At 36.2% G+C, this 18,285-nt stretch overlaps 1 protein-coding gene across 5 annotated transcripts in view; it reads left to right on the top strand.

Moving 5' to 3' along the window:
- The window catches only part of Kcnh7 (potassium voltage-gated channel subfamily H member 7), a 458,805-nt gene that overhangs the window by 408,666 nt on the left and 31,854 nt on the right, over positions 1 to 18,285 (top strand). For 2 of the 5 annotated variants that reach the window (XM_036185753.1, XM_036185750.1), the window contains 3 exons: positions 8,644 to 8,898; positions 11,827 to 12,032; positions 13,810 to 13,891. In XM_036185753.1, coding sequence (XP_036041646.1) covers positions 8,644 to 8,898; positions 11,827 to 12,032; positions 13,810 to 13,891 — 543 coding nt within the window. The remainder of the gene's footprint in view (positions 1 to 8,643; positions 8,899 to 11,826; positions 12,033 to 13,809; positions 13,892 to 18,285) is intronic. The other 3 variants (XM_036185751.1, XM_036185748.1, XM_036185749.1) reach the window with 2 other exon arrangements.

Genomic DNA, 18,285 nt, shown 5'->3' with positions numbered 1-18,285 from the left:
GAAGAATCTACAACCAGCTGATAATCTAATCTTTGATGATATTAAATGAACCTACATGCACGATACTCTTTAGTCCATTCACTTTATTCTGGTGAGTCAGTTCTCTCTCTACACAGCTTCTATTCTGCTCTCATGCCTAGATCCTTTCTTGCCAGATTTCTCTCTACACTTATCCACTGTCCCCTCTAAGTTCTATATTAATTCCTTCGTCTATTTGTGCCCCATCTAAGTTCTCATTCATCTAGCTCTTTCCCGTCTTAGCTATCTCTGCTCTTGCCATTTTCTAGCAGGGTGGGGGGAATTGTGCTTGGTCGCTAGGCAATGTGGCTAGGCAACTTCTGTCACCGATAGATGCACCTGGCAATTGTTAAAAGGAGATCTAAAACAAGAGATAAGATTTGGAAAAGGAGAAAGTTAAGCTTAATTAGCACATCCACCAGGCCTTCTCAAACAGATTGTCTAGATGCTTAAGTCTGTTCTTAGAGAGTCTTTGAGGTATCTCAGATAAGATACTTTGGTCCCTCGGGACATGCCCCTGGCCCGGTGTTGCTAATGATGATAATTACAGAAAGGCCTGAAATTAGGGATTTTGGCTGTGTCTGTTGTAGCACAGTTGGAGAAAGTTATACAAATACTTTAATTGTATAGGGGAAATTGTGCCCCATGAATGATGGAAAAGCCACACTAGCACACGAGAAATTCATAGCAGGAAACAGCTAATAATCAAAAGCCAATATCACCAAGACTCCAAGCGGCTTTATCCTCTGGAAGAGTTCTTAACTCTTCCAGGTCTAGCTTTGTCATAATCAGCTGAATTCCTACTTCACGTATTTTTTTTCAGCCTGCAGCACACCATGTCCTCAGAATGCCCCCAATTCCAGTTGTGTCACCCAGTACTTCCTCCCTCCATCCTCCCCCAACCTCATCCCTCCTGTTCCCATCCTGATGGCAGTTTGTAAATGGCTCATTGTTACCAAACTTTTCCAAATAATTTACCTTTACTTTATAGTTTAAGGAAAGGACAATAGCCATCCTTTTTCTCAGTGTCATGGATTTTCGTATTACTGAATTATGTAATTTCACCAATATGTGAAGCTGAAAAAAAAAAAAAACCTGCTGGAACATATACAGTGGGCTTGGTTAGTAGACACAGAAATGTGCAGATGTTTGACACAACGTACAACAGTCAGAGTTCCAGATAACAGTCAGTACATTTTATGGGAAAGAAATCTGATCTATGAAGGCAGTAAATTTCAGTTGTGAAGCTTCTACTATTTTATAATAGGTTAAACAATTGTCAATGTGGGTTTTTACTTTCCCTACAAAACAATTAATTACATTTTCATCCATATTAATATTTCTGAGGAACACATCACCTCTCTTGTACAAAATGAAGAGAGCATCTACTTGGGATCTTGATCATTTATTATCTACAAAACTAGTTACTAAAACTTAATGAGAAATACTTTACGTCTCATACTGTTAGCAACTTTAGAGGTCCAACTTGAAAGACAGCTAAATGAAAATAGTTAAGCAAATTCTGAACTAAGTTTGGAGGCCTAGTACTTCCCAGAGTCCTCTAGTTTATTGAGTCTTTTATATTTGTAAAAATGAGATGACTGCAACTCTGTTGCTTCACATAATGTTGAAGAAATTTGGTTCTAAAACATAGCATACGAGAAATCTTTCTGGGAATCATAAAACTTGATTCAAACGCAAGATAGCATTTTAGCTGCAAGGTGATACTTTCAATCATTGTATCTGTCACCTGGAAGACTGCATTTCCCTTTCTCTTACTCTGTGAGCAAGATCAAATCATCTACAATCAATCATTTCAGAAGAACTATTTGCAGTACACCTAGAAGAAGGGGCTACACTGACATTCTTTTCATCCCTTTCTCTACTACCTCTCTCAATGAACTGTGGAGGAATTAAACGGGGGAGGCTCAGAATCTAACCCTGAGGCTGCTGGTCCTTCTTATAGCCCCTAGAAATCCTAATAGTTTCTTCAGTCATCTTTGAGATCACACTGCGGAAATCCTGAGACACCCCATGTAAGCCAGGCTTTTAATGATTTCGCAAAAAAGAGTCCGGAGGTTGGATGATGATTAAAAACAGTGATCCCCTTCTGCCCACACATCACTGTTAACCTTACTTTCATTGCATCGTGTTGAAATGTCTCTCTAAAAAAGAAACGTTGCAGCAATGCTGCTGGTTGGGAAATAGGAGGATATAGGAAGAAGATGCTCTTTATTTTTTTTAAGACATCATTGCTGGAGCCAAATCTACTTCAGGACTTTTTGTTATTTTAGCCATGTCCAGGTATGATAGGCTTTCTATCTTGACTAATACAAACTGTGTGGTAAATATGGATAGGTTACATGAAATGCATTAATGTATTGTTCCAGTGTTTACAAATATGTCCACATTTCTGAATTTGCCATCCTTTAATTTCCCCCAACAGTCTGGCAAGGCATGATGGCCTTATATATTAAAATAATACCTTATTTTTATCAGCCACATGGAGATAAAATTTTTTAAAAATAGATGTCAAAGCAATTTGAGGTTTGCACTTGGGTAATTAATGTGTATATGTAGTGCTAAACCTACTTAAGGATTCAGTATTATAATCAGTGGTTAAAATGTAGTAATCAAATTGTAACCACCGAGGAAGCATAGAATGTATGTGTTTCCTATTTATTAGTGCCTAACTACAGGAATGATATAATATGGAACAATCTAGAGATTACAAAATGCATTGTTAATACATTAGCTTCTACAAAGAACAAAACTTAAGGTTCATGAGTTCACAGGTACTAAAGATTTATCAAAAAGCTGATTGCCCACATAAAACAGCAATTCTACCAGAGTCGGGAAATGCTATCAAATAGTAAAGCTGTACTCTAGGGCAGAGACTTAAGATTTAACATATTACTTGCATAATGTGTTTGATAATCATGCTGGCGGTTCACAGGGAGTGCTAATTTGTGTTTTGATTAATCCTAATTTATCAAGATTTAAGTATATTTAATGACCCAGAGAATTTCCCTAGGACATTTCCTAATGACAGTTAACTCAGCCACCAAAATTGTCCACATGATTAATCTGCTATTTAGGGAACCATTTGCCACAGTCAAGCTGCCTAAATGTGCTCTCTATTTGGCCTGCCTTTGGGAACGTTCCCTTCTGCAGCAATACTAGCTGAAATTAACAAAAAGCCACTGGTTAGAATATAGATCAGCCTCCATACTACAGCACACAGGCTAGACGCTATCTGTCAGGTAATATACTTGGTTTCTTTCAAAAAGTGAGTTCAGTGATTCAAAACATATGAAAGAAGGCGGGGAAGTGTTTGGGCTAAAACTTACATTATTAAACTCTTTTAAACAGAATCTGGAAAATACATTCATCATGAGACAGTCTCAGACAGAGACAGAAAGCAGCAGATGTTCAATTTTGTGCCTCAAATCTTTGAAAAGAGTAACAGTTTACTGCCAATACACTATGTCTTAATTTAGAAATATTTTTCTATCAGTTAAAGTTTTATTAAGGGAAAAAATATCTCTCCTATTGTCATGAAAGATGGTATAATAATGGCATGTCCAAACTTTTTTGTTGACAATTTCCCTAAATAGGAATGTTTTTCACTCAGTGCCACTAACTAAAACTTATTGCCCTAGTTAGGATTACCATTGCTGTGATGAAACACCAAAACCAAAAGCAAATTGAGGAGAAAAGGATTTGTTCAGATTATACTTCCAGATCACTGATCATCATTGAAGGAAGTCAGGACAGGAACTCAAACAGGGCAGGAACCCAGACGCAGGACCTGATGCAGAGGTCATGGAGAAGTACTGCTTTACTGCCTTGCTCCTAATGTCTTGCTCAGTCTGCTTTTTATAGAAACCAGGACCACCACTCACAATGGGATGGGCCCTTCCACATCAGTCACTAATTAAGAAATAACCTCTAGGCCTGCAAATAGCCCTATCTTATTGAGGCATTTTTCTCAACTGAGGTTCCCTTCTCTCTGATGATTCCAGCTAGTGTCAAGGTGACATGAAACTAGCCAGGATACCTATGATATAGTTCTTTAATTATATTGTCATCAGAATTGATAAAACTTCTTTTTCATTGGTGTCCCAATACATAAGTCTTTTGTTACTATTGATTTAAAAACTTATATAGAAGGATTTTAAATTTTTAAATTTTATATCATTTTGACTAGTATGTATATCAAGTGAGAAGCATTAGGCCTACATTAGTGTCAGCATGGACTCAACTGTAATGCTGTAATGCTTGTTCAGTTTAATTACAAATAGCAAGAATGTATTGTCAGGACATTACAAGTATATTAGCACATACAACTGCAATGGAAATCTACCATGAAGTCAGATGCTTCTGAATCAATTACTGATCACATTTCATACATGTTTGTTAAGTAATAATTTTGCCCTCTCTCTGTTTTGTGTAACTTTTTTAAATGGCCTTAATAATGCTAAAGTATTATTAGTGGGTTCTTCGTGTTCAACAGTCTTTGCATTTGGAATCCTCAAGCAGTAAACTATGAAACTTTATATAACCATCACAGCAAGTATTTCAGACTTCAATGAGAAAAGTCTCATATAAGTTATAATTGCATTATGAGAATCATAGATTTTTATTCACATCAATTCAAGTAAAAGGAAGGGAAGACACAAATAGATTTACATCACACATAATAAAGAGATGAGACTCCTTTCTACACAGAGAGAAGAGTTTTCTGGAACTTTCCCAAGGCTTAAATATCTGTCCTACAGTAGCAGTGTTAGAAAACTGAGGTTAGGACTTCAACTCACCTCAAATTAACTGCTGCTTGAGGGTTCCATGAATGTACATTATAGTTACAAATCACATTACAAATATCCTACTTGAAAGTGAGGACAGTGTGGCCAGTTCTGATTAAAGCTGTAAAAATTGTGTTTATCTATTGTGAAGACTACATACATTTTCAGAGCAGTTTTAATCATTATGATGTGAGCCTAGAGTCTGGTGCTATTTAAGTATTTAAATGAGCAAAGATATGAATGAATATGTGCTAAAAAGACAAGAACTGCTTTTCTAAGGTGCAGGCCACTAGACTGATTGTGGGTGATGCTTCTTGGCTTTAAGATTGGATTTGCTCAATGAAACAATAGTTCCAGATGCACAGCAGACAGTGACACGTTTGCAGCATCACACTTTAACAGCCAAGAATGCAGAGCACTGTGGTTATGGATGTAACTGTCATCAAGCAAGCTTGTGTCTTGATTTGTATTTAGCTATTTTACATTCCAAACTGTTTTCATCTATATCTATGAGGCCTGCTAAGACGTCAGCAGTTCAGTGGTAAATGAAAAGATTCTAATTCAGGAAGTTTAACAGAGGAAACAAACACAAGACAAACATAGTACAATGAGTAGGAAAGGAAGAAGGCAACCCAGATGGAAAGAGTGGACAGGATGTCTTGATTAAACAACTACTTGAAACTACCTTTTATTTCTCACTTTTAAAAAAATGGACTTTTTTATGTTCCAAACTGTTAACTCTACATTAAAAAAGTTTTCTTTCCTAAAGTTAAACACAAATTCTAAAGTCAGTGACCTACTTGGGAAACCAAGCAATGGATTTGAGACCCAAAAAGCAAATTTCAAGTCTTACTCAGTCTTCCTTGAGCAACAGAGGTGATGAAATTAAGATAGTTAGGATAGTTAGTTTTGAGTTAAGATCACATGAGACTTCTGCATATGGGCAACTTTTTCTGTAATGTCTGTATAATCACCTCCTATAAATGAAGACTCTGTGGCATCTTGAGTTGAATGCACTCCTTTTCAGTGGATCCCAGTCTAGCAGAAAGAAGACTGAAAATAGACCATTTAGCCTGGAAACTTTCCCAAGTGACCTTCAAGGTTCTGTGAGCAGTTCCACGATGACTGGGATTCTAAAATATAGTTGTAGTGTATTTCATTAGCTGCCTATTTTCAGTATGAGTTTAAGGCAAATCACTGTGAAAACTCACATCCACATGAACCAGAGCACTTAAGGAGAAATAGGAAAAAAGATTACAGAGAAATGCTCGGGAAAGGGTCTACAAACTAATAATGCCAAGAATACAAAACATTTAAACTCTGCTCAGTTAGGAGAGAATAAAACTAAATAAAGATAACTTATCTGTTATTTGGTAGGAAACAGGTACTCAGGTTTTTGTTTGTTTGTTTGTTTGTTTGTTTTAAGAAACCAAAAATACATGGTGAATTGACTATCAACTTTGTGTCTCACATATATTATTGTATTTAATTGTGGTCCCAACTCTGTGAAGCAAATGTTATTAACTTAATTTTTAAAAATAAGATACTGCATCACAGAGAAGTTAAATAACCAGCAAACTCAGAACTAGCAAGTGGTCAATTAGGGACTTCAGATCATGTGACAGATTCAAAAGACGGAAATACCATCTCTGCCTGATCTCGCCTTCCAACTCAAAACCCACCAACACACACATCAACATCCCCAGACACACAGAAACACAATATGTTGACTATATTTAAGGGTACTTCAAGAAATCATCCAGAAGCACATTCCACCTGTACAGAACAAATACCCTCCCTTATTTATTTGAAGGATAAGAGACTTTATCAACTATATTTAAAAGAAAAGGTCTAGCTTATCATTTGGTGCAGTGTTCTATCTGACAATTTCCTAGTGGGATCATTTAAGAGTTATGCTGAGATTTCAAAAGTGGCTTTCATGGGAGGAAAAAGACACATGCAGAAGCCAAGGAACACTGGTGTTTTTCCCCTATAGAACCCCCAAACAAAATGGCTCTTAATTCAGAAAACAGTGTCCAAACTAAGGTCATCTCTAGATTGACATAACTTGCTGAAGAAGTCAAAGCAATAATTTCAAATGTAGATGACGGGAAAGAGCAGTCATCTATTGGTTCCAGGAGGAAACCTCAATCTATGTAGGCCTCCATAAAAGGAAGATAAAACCGCTAGGCTTCAGAGACAGGACTAGGCAATTTGAGGCAGGTTGTATTGGAGAGGTCTTCAGTATAAGCAGGGGAACTGGGAGGAGTCTACTCAGGTGGCTAGAACCTGAAGTGATAGGTAATGGGACTTCAGCTCATGCTCACACACTCATCCAAGAAGAAGGCTTGACTTCTACTGGACCCAAGTCAGGTAACAGGAAACTTTCAGAGTGAAAGTGTTGGCTGCATGGAGCTGAGTGAGCTGACTCTGATTCTGACACACTACTTAGTGATAAGCTAACTCAGATGGTATTGTGGAGATTCTAACCCTATAGAAAAAGCCGTGGATAGATGAAATGACTTGCACTAGAGCCCAACTGTGGCAAATTCAAGAAAAATTTTAATTCCACAGATTTTCTTCCAAAATACACTTTACTCTGCATAGATGAATAAAACAAGAACAAAAATGTGGCTGCTGTGCTCACATCTCTTAAAGATTCTTTCATATTATACCATTGTCAATTCAGCGGCTATTTCAGCTTGGTAGCTTTGTAGAAGTTGGATCACTGTAGTTGCTTTAGTATTTCAAACACTGACAATCATAGTTTGTCTCAAATAATAGTCAACTTGAGGTTTCTTTACAGACTAAATACACTAGAATTGTCTATGGCCAATTTATGACTATTTTTGGTTATATTGGATTATATACTAAGGTTGAACCAAGAAAAACCAGATGAAGAAAAATCTCTAAACGTGTTTTTACCCTGTAAATTGTTCTGTTCAATGCTTCCTCCACCAGCCCCAAAGTATACTGTTTATACTTTCAGGGAAAAGTCAGCATAAGAACTAAAGCCTGCATGTTCCACCCCAGAGAACAAGACATAAAGAGTTAAAAAAAAAAATGCCCCCAACCCATTGCACCTGATAATTTTGTAAAAATAGCATTTTATTCCATTGAACTGAGGGATGTTTATCACAAGTTATTGTTAATCTGTTCTTAGGGTTTTAAATTAACCGATAACTTTTCAAAAGTAACACCATATCTATTACTAAAAATTAAATTTTACCTTCAAAGTGCATCAACTGTTCTCCTTTCCTTTATTTTCAATGTTTGTCAGAATATTTAGTATAAAAAAGGTGTAAAAAATATGATTATTCAAAGTAGAGTTGACTAAGAGCATTGTATCATATGATATTTGCAAATACCAAAGCTGCATCAACTAAAATGTGCTCCCAGGATGACAATTTAAATCGATTTAAAATTATTTCAAAAGGTTTCTCATCTTTTGAGTTGTATTCCCTTTTACCAGTGTCCTTTTGATTGTCACATTACATTACTTCTATGCACAATATGATACTACACAACCTAGTGCCGGTGAAGAGAAGTAATGAGAAATGTGTAGGCATAACATTTTAATGAGACAGCATTTGGGTTGCATTGAATGTCTGCAGATAATTCACAGCACAATACAGAGCTAAAACTTCTGACATGTTTAGCAAACCAAATACTCATTAAGGGAAGCAAACTAGATGCATTATAAAATCTCCCTCATGACAATTACTGCATCTTCAGGTCTGTGAGCAAGAAATAGACTTTATTTCAAGTTGAAGTGCCTAGTGTTCTGGTAGTATCAAACTCTTTATTTTTTCCTTTCAGGTCTTAAAGGGATTTCCAGAATGTTTACAAGCTGACATTTGCCTGCATCTAAACCAGACTTTACTGCAAACCTGCAAAGCCTTTCGAGGAGCAAGTAAAGGCTGCCTTAGAGCTTTGGCAATGAAGTTCAAAACCACCCACGCCCCTCCAGGGGACACCCTGGTTCACTGTGGGGATGTTCTAACTGCACTGTACTTCTTATCGAGGGGCTCCATCGAAATCCTCAAGGATGACATAGTGGTAGCTATTCTTGGTGAGTGTTCTAACAGGGAATAATGACATCTTCAGTTACAAGGGGTTGCAACCAATCATTAGTTTGGAATGACAGGCTAACAGACCGATTGGATGATAAAGACTCTAACACTGATTATCTGAAGGCTTTATTTCAATTTGTGTCATATCAAATTAACCTTGCAAGAATACATTTTAATGTCTCAATTTTTGTTTAGTATGTAAACATTCTCGTGATTCTTTTCAGCTGTTGACAGCTACTTAAACATTTGAGGCCAAAAATACAAAAAGAGTCAACATTTCCTTTTCACGTGAAATCTTGGCTCCATAGTAGATCCTGCAGCATCTTAATATGAAATACTCAATGTTTTAGACATACTAATTAACATGTGCCTAAAGTAGCATGAGCTAAGTTTATATTTTAATGAATTTCATTTATTTGCTCTATACCCTTAGAAAAGGATTGGAGTCCTTACTTACAGAGTGTGGCAGTAAGAATAACATCAGGACAGAGATGATAGGTCATAAAATGAGTAATACGTGGGTTTGAGTATAAAGGAACGTTCATGCTTAGTCCAACCTATCTATTTAAAAATGAGCCACTTATGTGAAGTTATAGCATTTCTTTTGACTGTTAGGGTAATGGAGAGTGGAACAGAAAAAAATAAGTCTATTCTCTTTTTCTCTGTACTCACAGTTGCAAGATCAAATCTCCCCCCTCCCCACAGTAACACTTCCTCCACTGTCTATGAAAATTCAGTTTTTCATAGATTTAATACATAGTTTATGAATACAGACCTGGAGGAGTAGATGGGAGGCAGACTTGCCTACCACAGTCAAGACCCCAGGTTCATTTCCCAGTGTCTATCTATCAATCATTCCATCAATATGTGCAGTTGAATAGTTTCTTTTCAGTCAGTTCTTAGTTCTCACATCTGGACATTAACTCATAAGTGTTATCTATTTGTTGGTGGACAGAACCAACGCAAGGCTCATTAGATGCCCTACACAAATGAAGAGGTTTAAGTGAGTTCCTTAGTATTTTGATAATTTTGTTATTATTATAGTAAAAAAAATCCACAGATTGAGAAGCTATATAATTTTATTTCTAAACCAATAAAGAGTCAAGGAATAAAAGCATCCTAAGCCACCTCAAGGCCACTTATCAAAAGAAAGTTTTCACTGGATTTGGCATTAGAAGCTCATCTTGGTATGTTACCAAGAAAAGCAGAGGCTGATCTTTAAGCCTGTCTGTCCTGGCGTCTGTGTGAAAAACAACTAGCTTCTGTGTTTAGAGAGCAGTAAGTACAGAGTGCTGCTCAGCATCGCAGAGTTTCTCCCTTGCTCATCTAGAGCTACAGAAGATAATTAAAATATAAACCCCATGCAAATATAGTTCAGAGTCATAAAAAGAATGTCTAGACTAAGTCACTCAAACTAAAGAATTTCAAAAGCTTCTCCTTTGGTGTCCCAATTTTCATGCATGTTAGCATAAAAATTATTGCTATTTATTATGGTTTTCAAAATCTAATAAGTATTTATTTAAACCATGCATAATATCTTCTCTCTAATTATTAGAATATGGTATTTTACTTTTCCTTATTAAACTTTCATTTCAAATAAGAACATTCCAGCATTTTTGACTTGTTGGAGCTTTATTGTTTAAACATTATTGATAGCTCCCCAAATTGGAGGATATATGTGGTAATCCACCAAAAGCTAACATAAGGTATACAGAGAAGTTTTTTAGTCTGAAAAGGACCTTCAGGATATGTGAAGGAATTACTATTTCGCACTGCTACTAATGACTTTTAAAAGTGACTTCATAAAGTATCAACATTTACTAAGGGTATATACCATTTGAGTACCTTGATATTCAGAAACAGAACAACGGCAATGAAATTTTGAGAAATAGTGGGAGGTCTGATATCTTTGGCAGGTAAAGATAATGATTCTGGTGTCAAAATGCATGGGTTTTAATCCTGGCTACTTGCTACTTTTTCTTCCTCTATTTCATCCAACTAAGAAAAAGACCTTATTTCTTATAGTCAGTTTACTTCTTTTGTTTCAATATTTATAAATTTTTGATACTATTCACATCTTCACAAAATTTATTTTGGGGTATAATATACATATATATGCATAAACATACATACACATAATATACATAAACATTTGACACAGTACCTGGCACCTACATGGTCCTCAGAAAATATCGGTTATTCTTACTGTTCTCACTAAATAAACCTGAAAATCAGACAGCACGTGGATAGGCAGAGGTGATGGGGAGGACCATCAGAACCCAGATACCGAAATATTCCCAGTATTGGTAGAAGCACAAAGGAGACAAAGTTTCTGAGCAAAGAACAGGTGGCCCAAACCCTATGTATGTGGGGGACATAGAACTAAATAATGTAAGCAAATGCTTTGAAAGCAGATTCAAAACTGGTAACTGGAGGAAAACAGGTGTATTGATGAGGGATGGTGGAGCTGTCAATTGGCAAAAGTTCCAGACATGATCCTGCTGAACAGAAAGAACATGAATTCAAGGCTCATATTCCTGGACAGACAGCTTCAGCACAATTCCACCTGAAGAAATATTTAGAAAACCTTATGGCAAGATCCATAGCTAGCACTCGAGCGTGTAACAAAGCGAAGGCATCCTCTAGATCCTACATGCTTAGCAAAAGAGCCCAAATAAAGAAATGAAAGAGACTACGACAGAACTTTTAAAAAGCATGAAGGTGCAAACATTGCACAATCAGTCAAGACACAGAGTTTTGCTCCCCATGAACCTGCAGGTATAGGATCTTACATTTGAAATCTTTGGTTCAATGATTAGTGCATTGGTTGATGTCCCTTTCTACTTTATAAAGAAAAACATTAATTCTCTTTCTCTTCCTCCTTTTCTTTCTTTTTCCTTCTTTTTTTTTTTTTTGGTTTATTTTAGGAAAAAATGATATCTTTGGGGAAATGGTTCATCTTTATGCCAAGCCTGGCAAGTCGAATGCAGATGTGAGAGCACTCACATACTGTGACCTGCATAAGATCCAGCGAGAAGACTTACTGGAGGTCTTGGATATGTATCCAGAGTTTTCTGACCACTTTCTAACTAATCTAGAACTGACCTTTAACCTGAGACACGAGAGTGCAAAGGTAGAGACCCACTGCTGACCTGCACATTTCTGAAATGCCATTCATAGATTTGCCAAGTGCTTCTGAAAGCAACCAACAAAATAGTGCAACAAAAATTTTATCAATATTAAACACTTAGAGAAAAGACCAGCTGAATATTTAAATCAATAAATTATAGGGCAGGAATTCAGTACTAAAAGATGTTGAATAATTTTTTAAAGGTCAGTTAAGTTTGAACTTTTAGGAATTCTTGGAGTCTTGGTTCCCATTATACTCTTTGTAGGAATAGGAGTGGTTTCAGGAACTTTAAAAAATTCCCTAAAGGAGTTTATCTTATAGAGAGGATGAAATATTCTCTCATCTATTATTTCTACCATATCAGCTGCTATTGATTTCTCTGTAATACTGAAAATATTAGCCTTATTAAAATTTAGATCAATACTAAATTCAATTTTCAAATTGATGAAATGTGAATTAATTAACTCTTAAAATAGAGTGAAAAGCTAGGTTATGGAGTGAATAAAATGTGGTCTAATAGAAATGATATATTATTTTTAATTCTGCACATTACCTAACCTATAATGATTTGGGGAGTCTGGCTCTTACTGTGCTCCACTGTGAACTGTGATATATAAACTGGTCCTGTCCTGTGGAAAGATAACTTACATTGTAACTCACAGTTTATTACTAAATTCCTTCCTCATGTTTCAGGAACTCCATTCCAATTGTAAATGCCCTCTTACAATAAATCATACATATAGCACTTGGAACTTGCCTGATGCATTTCCATATGAGCTAATATATTCCATATGAAAAGATTCCCTATGTCAATATTTAGGCAAAAGATGTTAAATTTAAGTCTCCATGGAGTTGTATTCATCTCGAAGCATTCTGAGAGACTTAAGAAGCAGCAGTTTCTAGGGTCATCAGATGGCCAGCCATTCATTCAGTGTTCTAATTCAGCTAACTGAACTAACTTGTCTTCAAACCAACAAAAAAATATTAAAACACACAGTAAAAAGTCTCCAGTTCTTAAAACTATGTTCTCATAATGGTTTTAACTGAATGATTTATTGTGATCTCTGTCAGATGGCACCAAGCCTCATTCTGGTTTTGTCCAAAAAGCAACTATAAATCTAAGGTAGCTCCTTTGTACTGATATTCAGATACCACCCAAATGAACAGTGCAGGGGCTTCTGTTTTGATGTACAAGATTGATGTTATACAGACAATCAAAAGAGGAGGAGGAGCTGGAACAAGTGTTATAAAGGTCCCTCAACATAGTATCTATTGTCTACAATCATGTACTTACTGTTAAATTTAGCCTTATGTTCATTACTAAGTAATTTATACATCCTAGCTACTGGTAATTGATTCACACATTTTGCTAGCAATAAAGAAGGTTCTATTTGTCTAAATTATTAATGTTTTAAAGATTTATCATGTTATACAAAATATTCCCTTATGTGGAATATTTTGTCCCCTTACATGGCACATTTTGTCTCTAAATTTTAGTGCCAGATCCTAACATTCTTAATCTATAACTCCTACAAATCATGGCTTCCCCAATCAAATTTTGAAGCTACTAGAATTATTCTATCAATCTTCTTTACAATTTAGAGACAACCTTCAAGAAAATTACTATAACTACTGGCCAAAAATGTAATTCTTAATATTTAAAGTAGTTGATGTGATATGACACAGTGAAGAGTTTGCTGATAATACACCATGTTCAAGTTGAGTAACCTTCTAGTTCCACCTTTGAGTTCCACTAACAAAGGCTTGTCTTTTGCTGCAGTCCCAATCCATAAATGACTCAGAAGGGGACACCTGTAAACTACGAAGAAGGAGATTGTCCTTTGAAAGTGAAGGCGAAAAAGGTAATTAATTCTTCCTACTTGTAAAGTTTAATCTGGAACATGTGGTGACTGGCTCTTCTTGCTTACACACTCATTATAGTTCTGATTTTCAAAAGCAAATTCATGTCATGTTTTGTTTCGTTTCTGTTTGGGGGTTGCTATCTTTAAATTGCATCCTTCAACAAAGCCACTCCATGTCTTCCAGGACAGCACCAATAGAGAAATTGGTTAAATTGATTAAAAATGAAATCAAGTTAATAATAGGTACTAAGTATACTCAGAGTTTGGGGCAGAGTGTTTTGGAAAGAGGAATTTTCACTTCAGGTCAGGAATTTAATCCCTTTCCCAGCACCACACAGAGCTATTATGTGGATGAAGGCACAGAATAGACTCATCTACATCATGGAGTGAGAGGAGTCCACCCTCAGTCAGGAACAGAAACAAGTACACTCCAGGAGGATCCCAGATACAAACACACATACATGGGCCTGGCATCGGGACCAAGATTTCATGAAGAAACTTGCACTTTGCCTCCTTCTGATCTCACGGACATTCTAGCCTTGTCCTATTTGGTCTGCCAGCATCACCGGACATAGCAGCTGCTTCTTCCTGTTGAACGCTCTTTGCTTGGTGTCTGGAGCTCTCCACTCCTCCCGTTTTCCTTCTACCTCACAAATTCTCTGAAGAAAACTCCACACCATGGCTCATCTGGTTTGTCATTTCTTAGAGTTTCATGTGTGTGTGTGTGTGTGTGTGTGTGTGTGTGTTGTGCATATATGTTCATGTGGTACGGGGCTGCAGGTGTACATTTGTATACATGTGTTTAGAGGGCATGAAACTGTCAAATGTCATCCTTAGGAGTCTTTCCCCCTTCCTTTGAGATGAATCTCACTGGTCTGGTTCTCAAAATTAAGCTAGACTGGCTGCCCAGTAAACTTCCAGGATCCTCTGCCACCCTATTTTTTGGAATATATGCACATGTCACAATCTCAATGTTTTTATATATGGGTCCTAGAGATTAAACTCATGTCTTCATGTTTATGAGACTTTATCTACTGAGCGCTCTCCCCAAGTGAGTTTCTTAAGATATCTTCTGCCTTCTTTTCTTTATTTGTAGTATACTCTTTCTCTGATTAATATCATTATGCTTCTCATTTTATTCTGTCCTCATTTGGGAGGTGTACATATTAATATCTTAAACCACAGGCCTGATGAGCATCCAACTTTTTATTAAACTATCTACTTAAGCTCTCCAAGGTATCTCTCTAAGCTATTACTCTACAAATGCTCATACCATCCAGATCAGTTCCACAAACACATAGGATCATAACTTCTCTCAAGCTATGCAGAAACTCTAGTGTTGATAAGGCTTGTTACTACTATCTCCAGCATCTCTACTTTAAAATTATGTATTTATTGGTTTGTTTAGCTCCATCTCCACAGCCATACTGAGCCTAGATATCATCATATATCCCCTTAGAATACTAAACTAGTTTTTTAACTAACTCATTTTCCATGTAAAATCTACTTTATTTTCATCTATTCTGCAGCTTGGGCCACTGATGAGGTTTTTTTTTTCCAATTATGTTTATGTCACCTATATATTTAAATTCCTCTAAGGAATTTAATATGAATATTCTGTATATGAGTTGCTATTGTTATTAGTTTTTAAGATTTATTTTGATTACTTCATACATGGCTACTATGTGAGCATTTCTATTTCTCCTTCTTCCCACTCCAACTCTTCTCATGCCCCCACTCCTCAAATTTATAACTTCTTTATTAATTGTTATATGTAAACATAGATAAGATATAGATACATAGATAGATAGATAGATAGATAGATAGATATGGATAGATAGATAGATATGGATGGATAGATAGATAGATAGATAGATCATACATACATAGATGGTTGACAATCTATTGAGTCTATTTAGTGTTGATGGTATGTAAATGTGTTTAAGACTGACTACTTGGAATCTGATAACCTATCAAGGGCTCAACCCTGGAGAAAACAGTCTCCTGTTCTGTGTATTGTTAATAGAATTGTCTTCTTACTTCTTTGAGTCTTTTATCTCATACTATTTCATACTGTCATCCCTTAACTACTCTCATCAGCTCCTTGCATTTCCCCTGAGGCTCATCTCCTCTAAAGCTTTTATTTCAGTTGTAGGTATTCAAAATACTCCTTCTCAGTGCTGTCTACCTGTGAATTGTAAACTTCATAAAAATGGGATACAATGGTTCCCAGTGATTCCAGGGCTTGCCATATGTATAGCATTGTCTATTGGAATTATAAATGAGCCAGGCAGAATGATATGTCTCCATAACCCTGGTACTCAAGAGGCTGAAGCAAGAGGATTGGCATTTTCAAACCAGATTAAGCCACTGGAAGAAAGAGGAGGGAGAGGAGAGGAAGGAAAAATTCAATGGCGTTTGAGTAACCTTTTTCTTCCTCCTTTTTGTATTTTTATTTCAAATTCTCTTAACTCTATTCCCTTGGAATATTTTCCCTTGTAGATATCATCTATGAGCTTGCTATTCATTTTTAGTCACTTAAACTCTTCTTTCTTTTGTGTACATTGAGTCCGTCCGTATTCTTGCATAGGTTTTCCTTGAAAAAAAAAAAAATCATGCCTTTTTGAAAGCATACAAACACAAACACAAGTAAACATTAACATACAATCAGACAAGACTTTTTTCATTTACTACAATTGTGGTTTATGATGTGTTTAGCATGAGCATTTTCTTGATCACTTTAAATATACAAGGATTTTCTTATGAATTCCCAAGATACATTCCTTTTGTGAGATTGCCAAATGCCCCCTGTGCTTGGGTTACTGGCATGATTGTTTGATTTTTTTTTTCCTCTACCAAACTCTAGATTAAAAAAAAAAAAAAAAAAAAAAAAAAAACCTGATAGATATTGGTTGTCTTGTATCAATAGTTAAATCATTTAATCAGCTCCATAAACTACTCATAAATAGACAATTTTTCCTGCAATGACCGCCTTTATTTTCTTGGTGGAGTTTTCTAAAACAGCACCCCTGGTGTTGAGCTGTTTTTCCATAGAGTTAATCTAGTTCCCTCATCCTGATGTTAATCTCTTGGTTTTATCTCACTGGAAATGAAGAACAGTCCGGCAATGTAGCCTATGTACAATAGTTCCCCATAGGGTTGAAGATTTATTAAATCCCCTTTCAATCTTGTTCAGCTTCCCCATTCTCAAGGCAAATAATCTCACGTTTATCTTCTGATAAGACCCTGAAATCATGTCACAATTCACACAGTGTTCATGTCCCCAGACATTTCTATCGATGTTGAAAACATTCCCTTTAATCGCAGCCATAGTTTATGAGATCTAGTTTATATAAAGTTTAGATAGCGAGAGATTTTCCTTCCTGTATCATTCTGATATTTCCTAGCATGCCCGTGTGTTACTGTGAGTTCAACAATGTGAAAATACAATTAATTACCATTATAGCCTTTTTTTTTCTTTGGGATTCCAGGCTGCTGCTGGCAAATGCAAATTTTGCTGAGAGCAATTTAGTCCCAGTCACCTTAATATAATGCTCTTTAGGTGATCAGTCATCCAATATTTTGTCATATAAAATTATCTTCTGGGGAAAAAACACAGAGAAGAGGTCAATGTACAATAATAGAGAATTTCCAGAGTTTTCTCTTATACTGAGCAACCTAGGGCTGAATAAACTAAAAGCTCCTAGGGAATGTACCAATTATTTTAGTGTTAGCTTACTGCTCCTATGAGACAGATCCTTGAATTCCAGGAGTGTTGATGTCTTATGAAATCAACTGGCAGAGACACCAGGGAGAAGACAGGAAATGGGCAGACAGAGGTAAAATCTTGCCTGGTTTCCCACTGCCTACTCAACAAGAACCTGGAACCTCTTAGGTTTTAGCCCTTAGCATGTCCACCTTAGCATGCACAAACAGCATATTTAAAGAAATAGTCAGGACATCTGCCAAGCTGACTAATCATAAGGAATTTGTTGATGTGGATAGTTTGTCTTCATGAGCTTCAAATTTATTCTAAGGCAATAAACCCACTTTCAAATAAGAGAGTATTATCACAGAAAATTTGAAGGTTGGGGGTAATTATGTCTTTAACTTCTGGTACACAGGCACCTAGGATTTATGACTAGGGTCAGCATAGGTAGAGATGCTAGAGTTCTCAAGATGGAAGTAGAATCTTCTTGCTACATAAAGCGAAGAACAAAAATGATGCTTCAGCGATATATTCTGTTGCCAAGGAAACTGTGATGGCTGGGCAAAATAAACTAATGAAAGAAACCATGAAAAATCACTTCTGTCTACAAAGTTGGATTATGCTTACTCTCAAGTGTGCTAAAGTGATTAATTGAGTCTTAGGAATACTTCTTTTAAAATATTAT

This window comes from Onychomys torridus, chromosome 4, assembly GCF_903995425.1.
Source record: "Onychomys torridus chromosome 4, mOncTor1.1, whole genome shotgun sequence".
NCBI classification, from domain to species: domain Eukaryota; kingdom Metazoa; phylum Chordata; class Mammalia; order Rodentia; family Cricetidae; genus Onychomys; species Onychomys torridus.
This window is presented reverse-complemented; position numbering and strand designations above follow the sequence as displayed.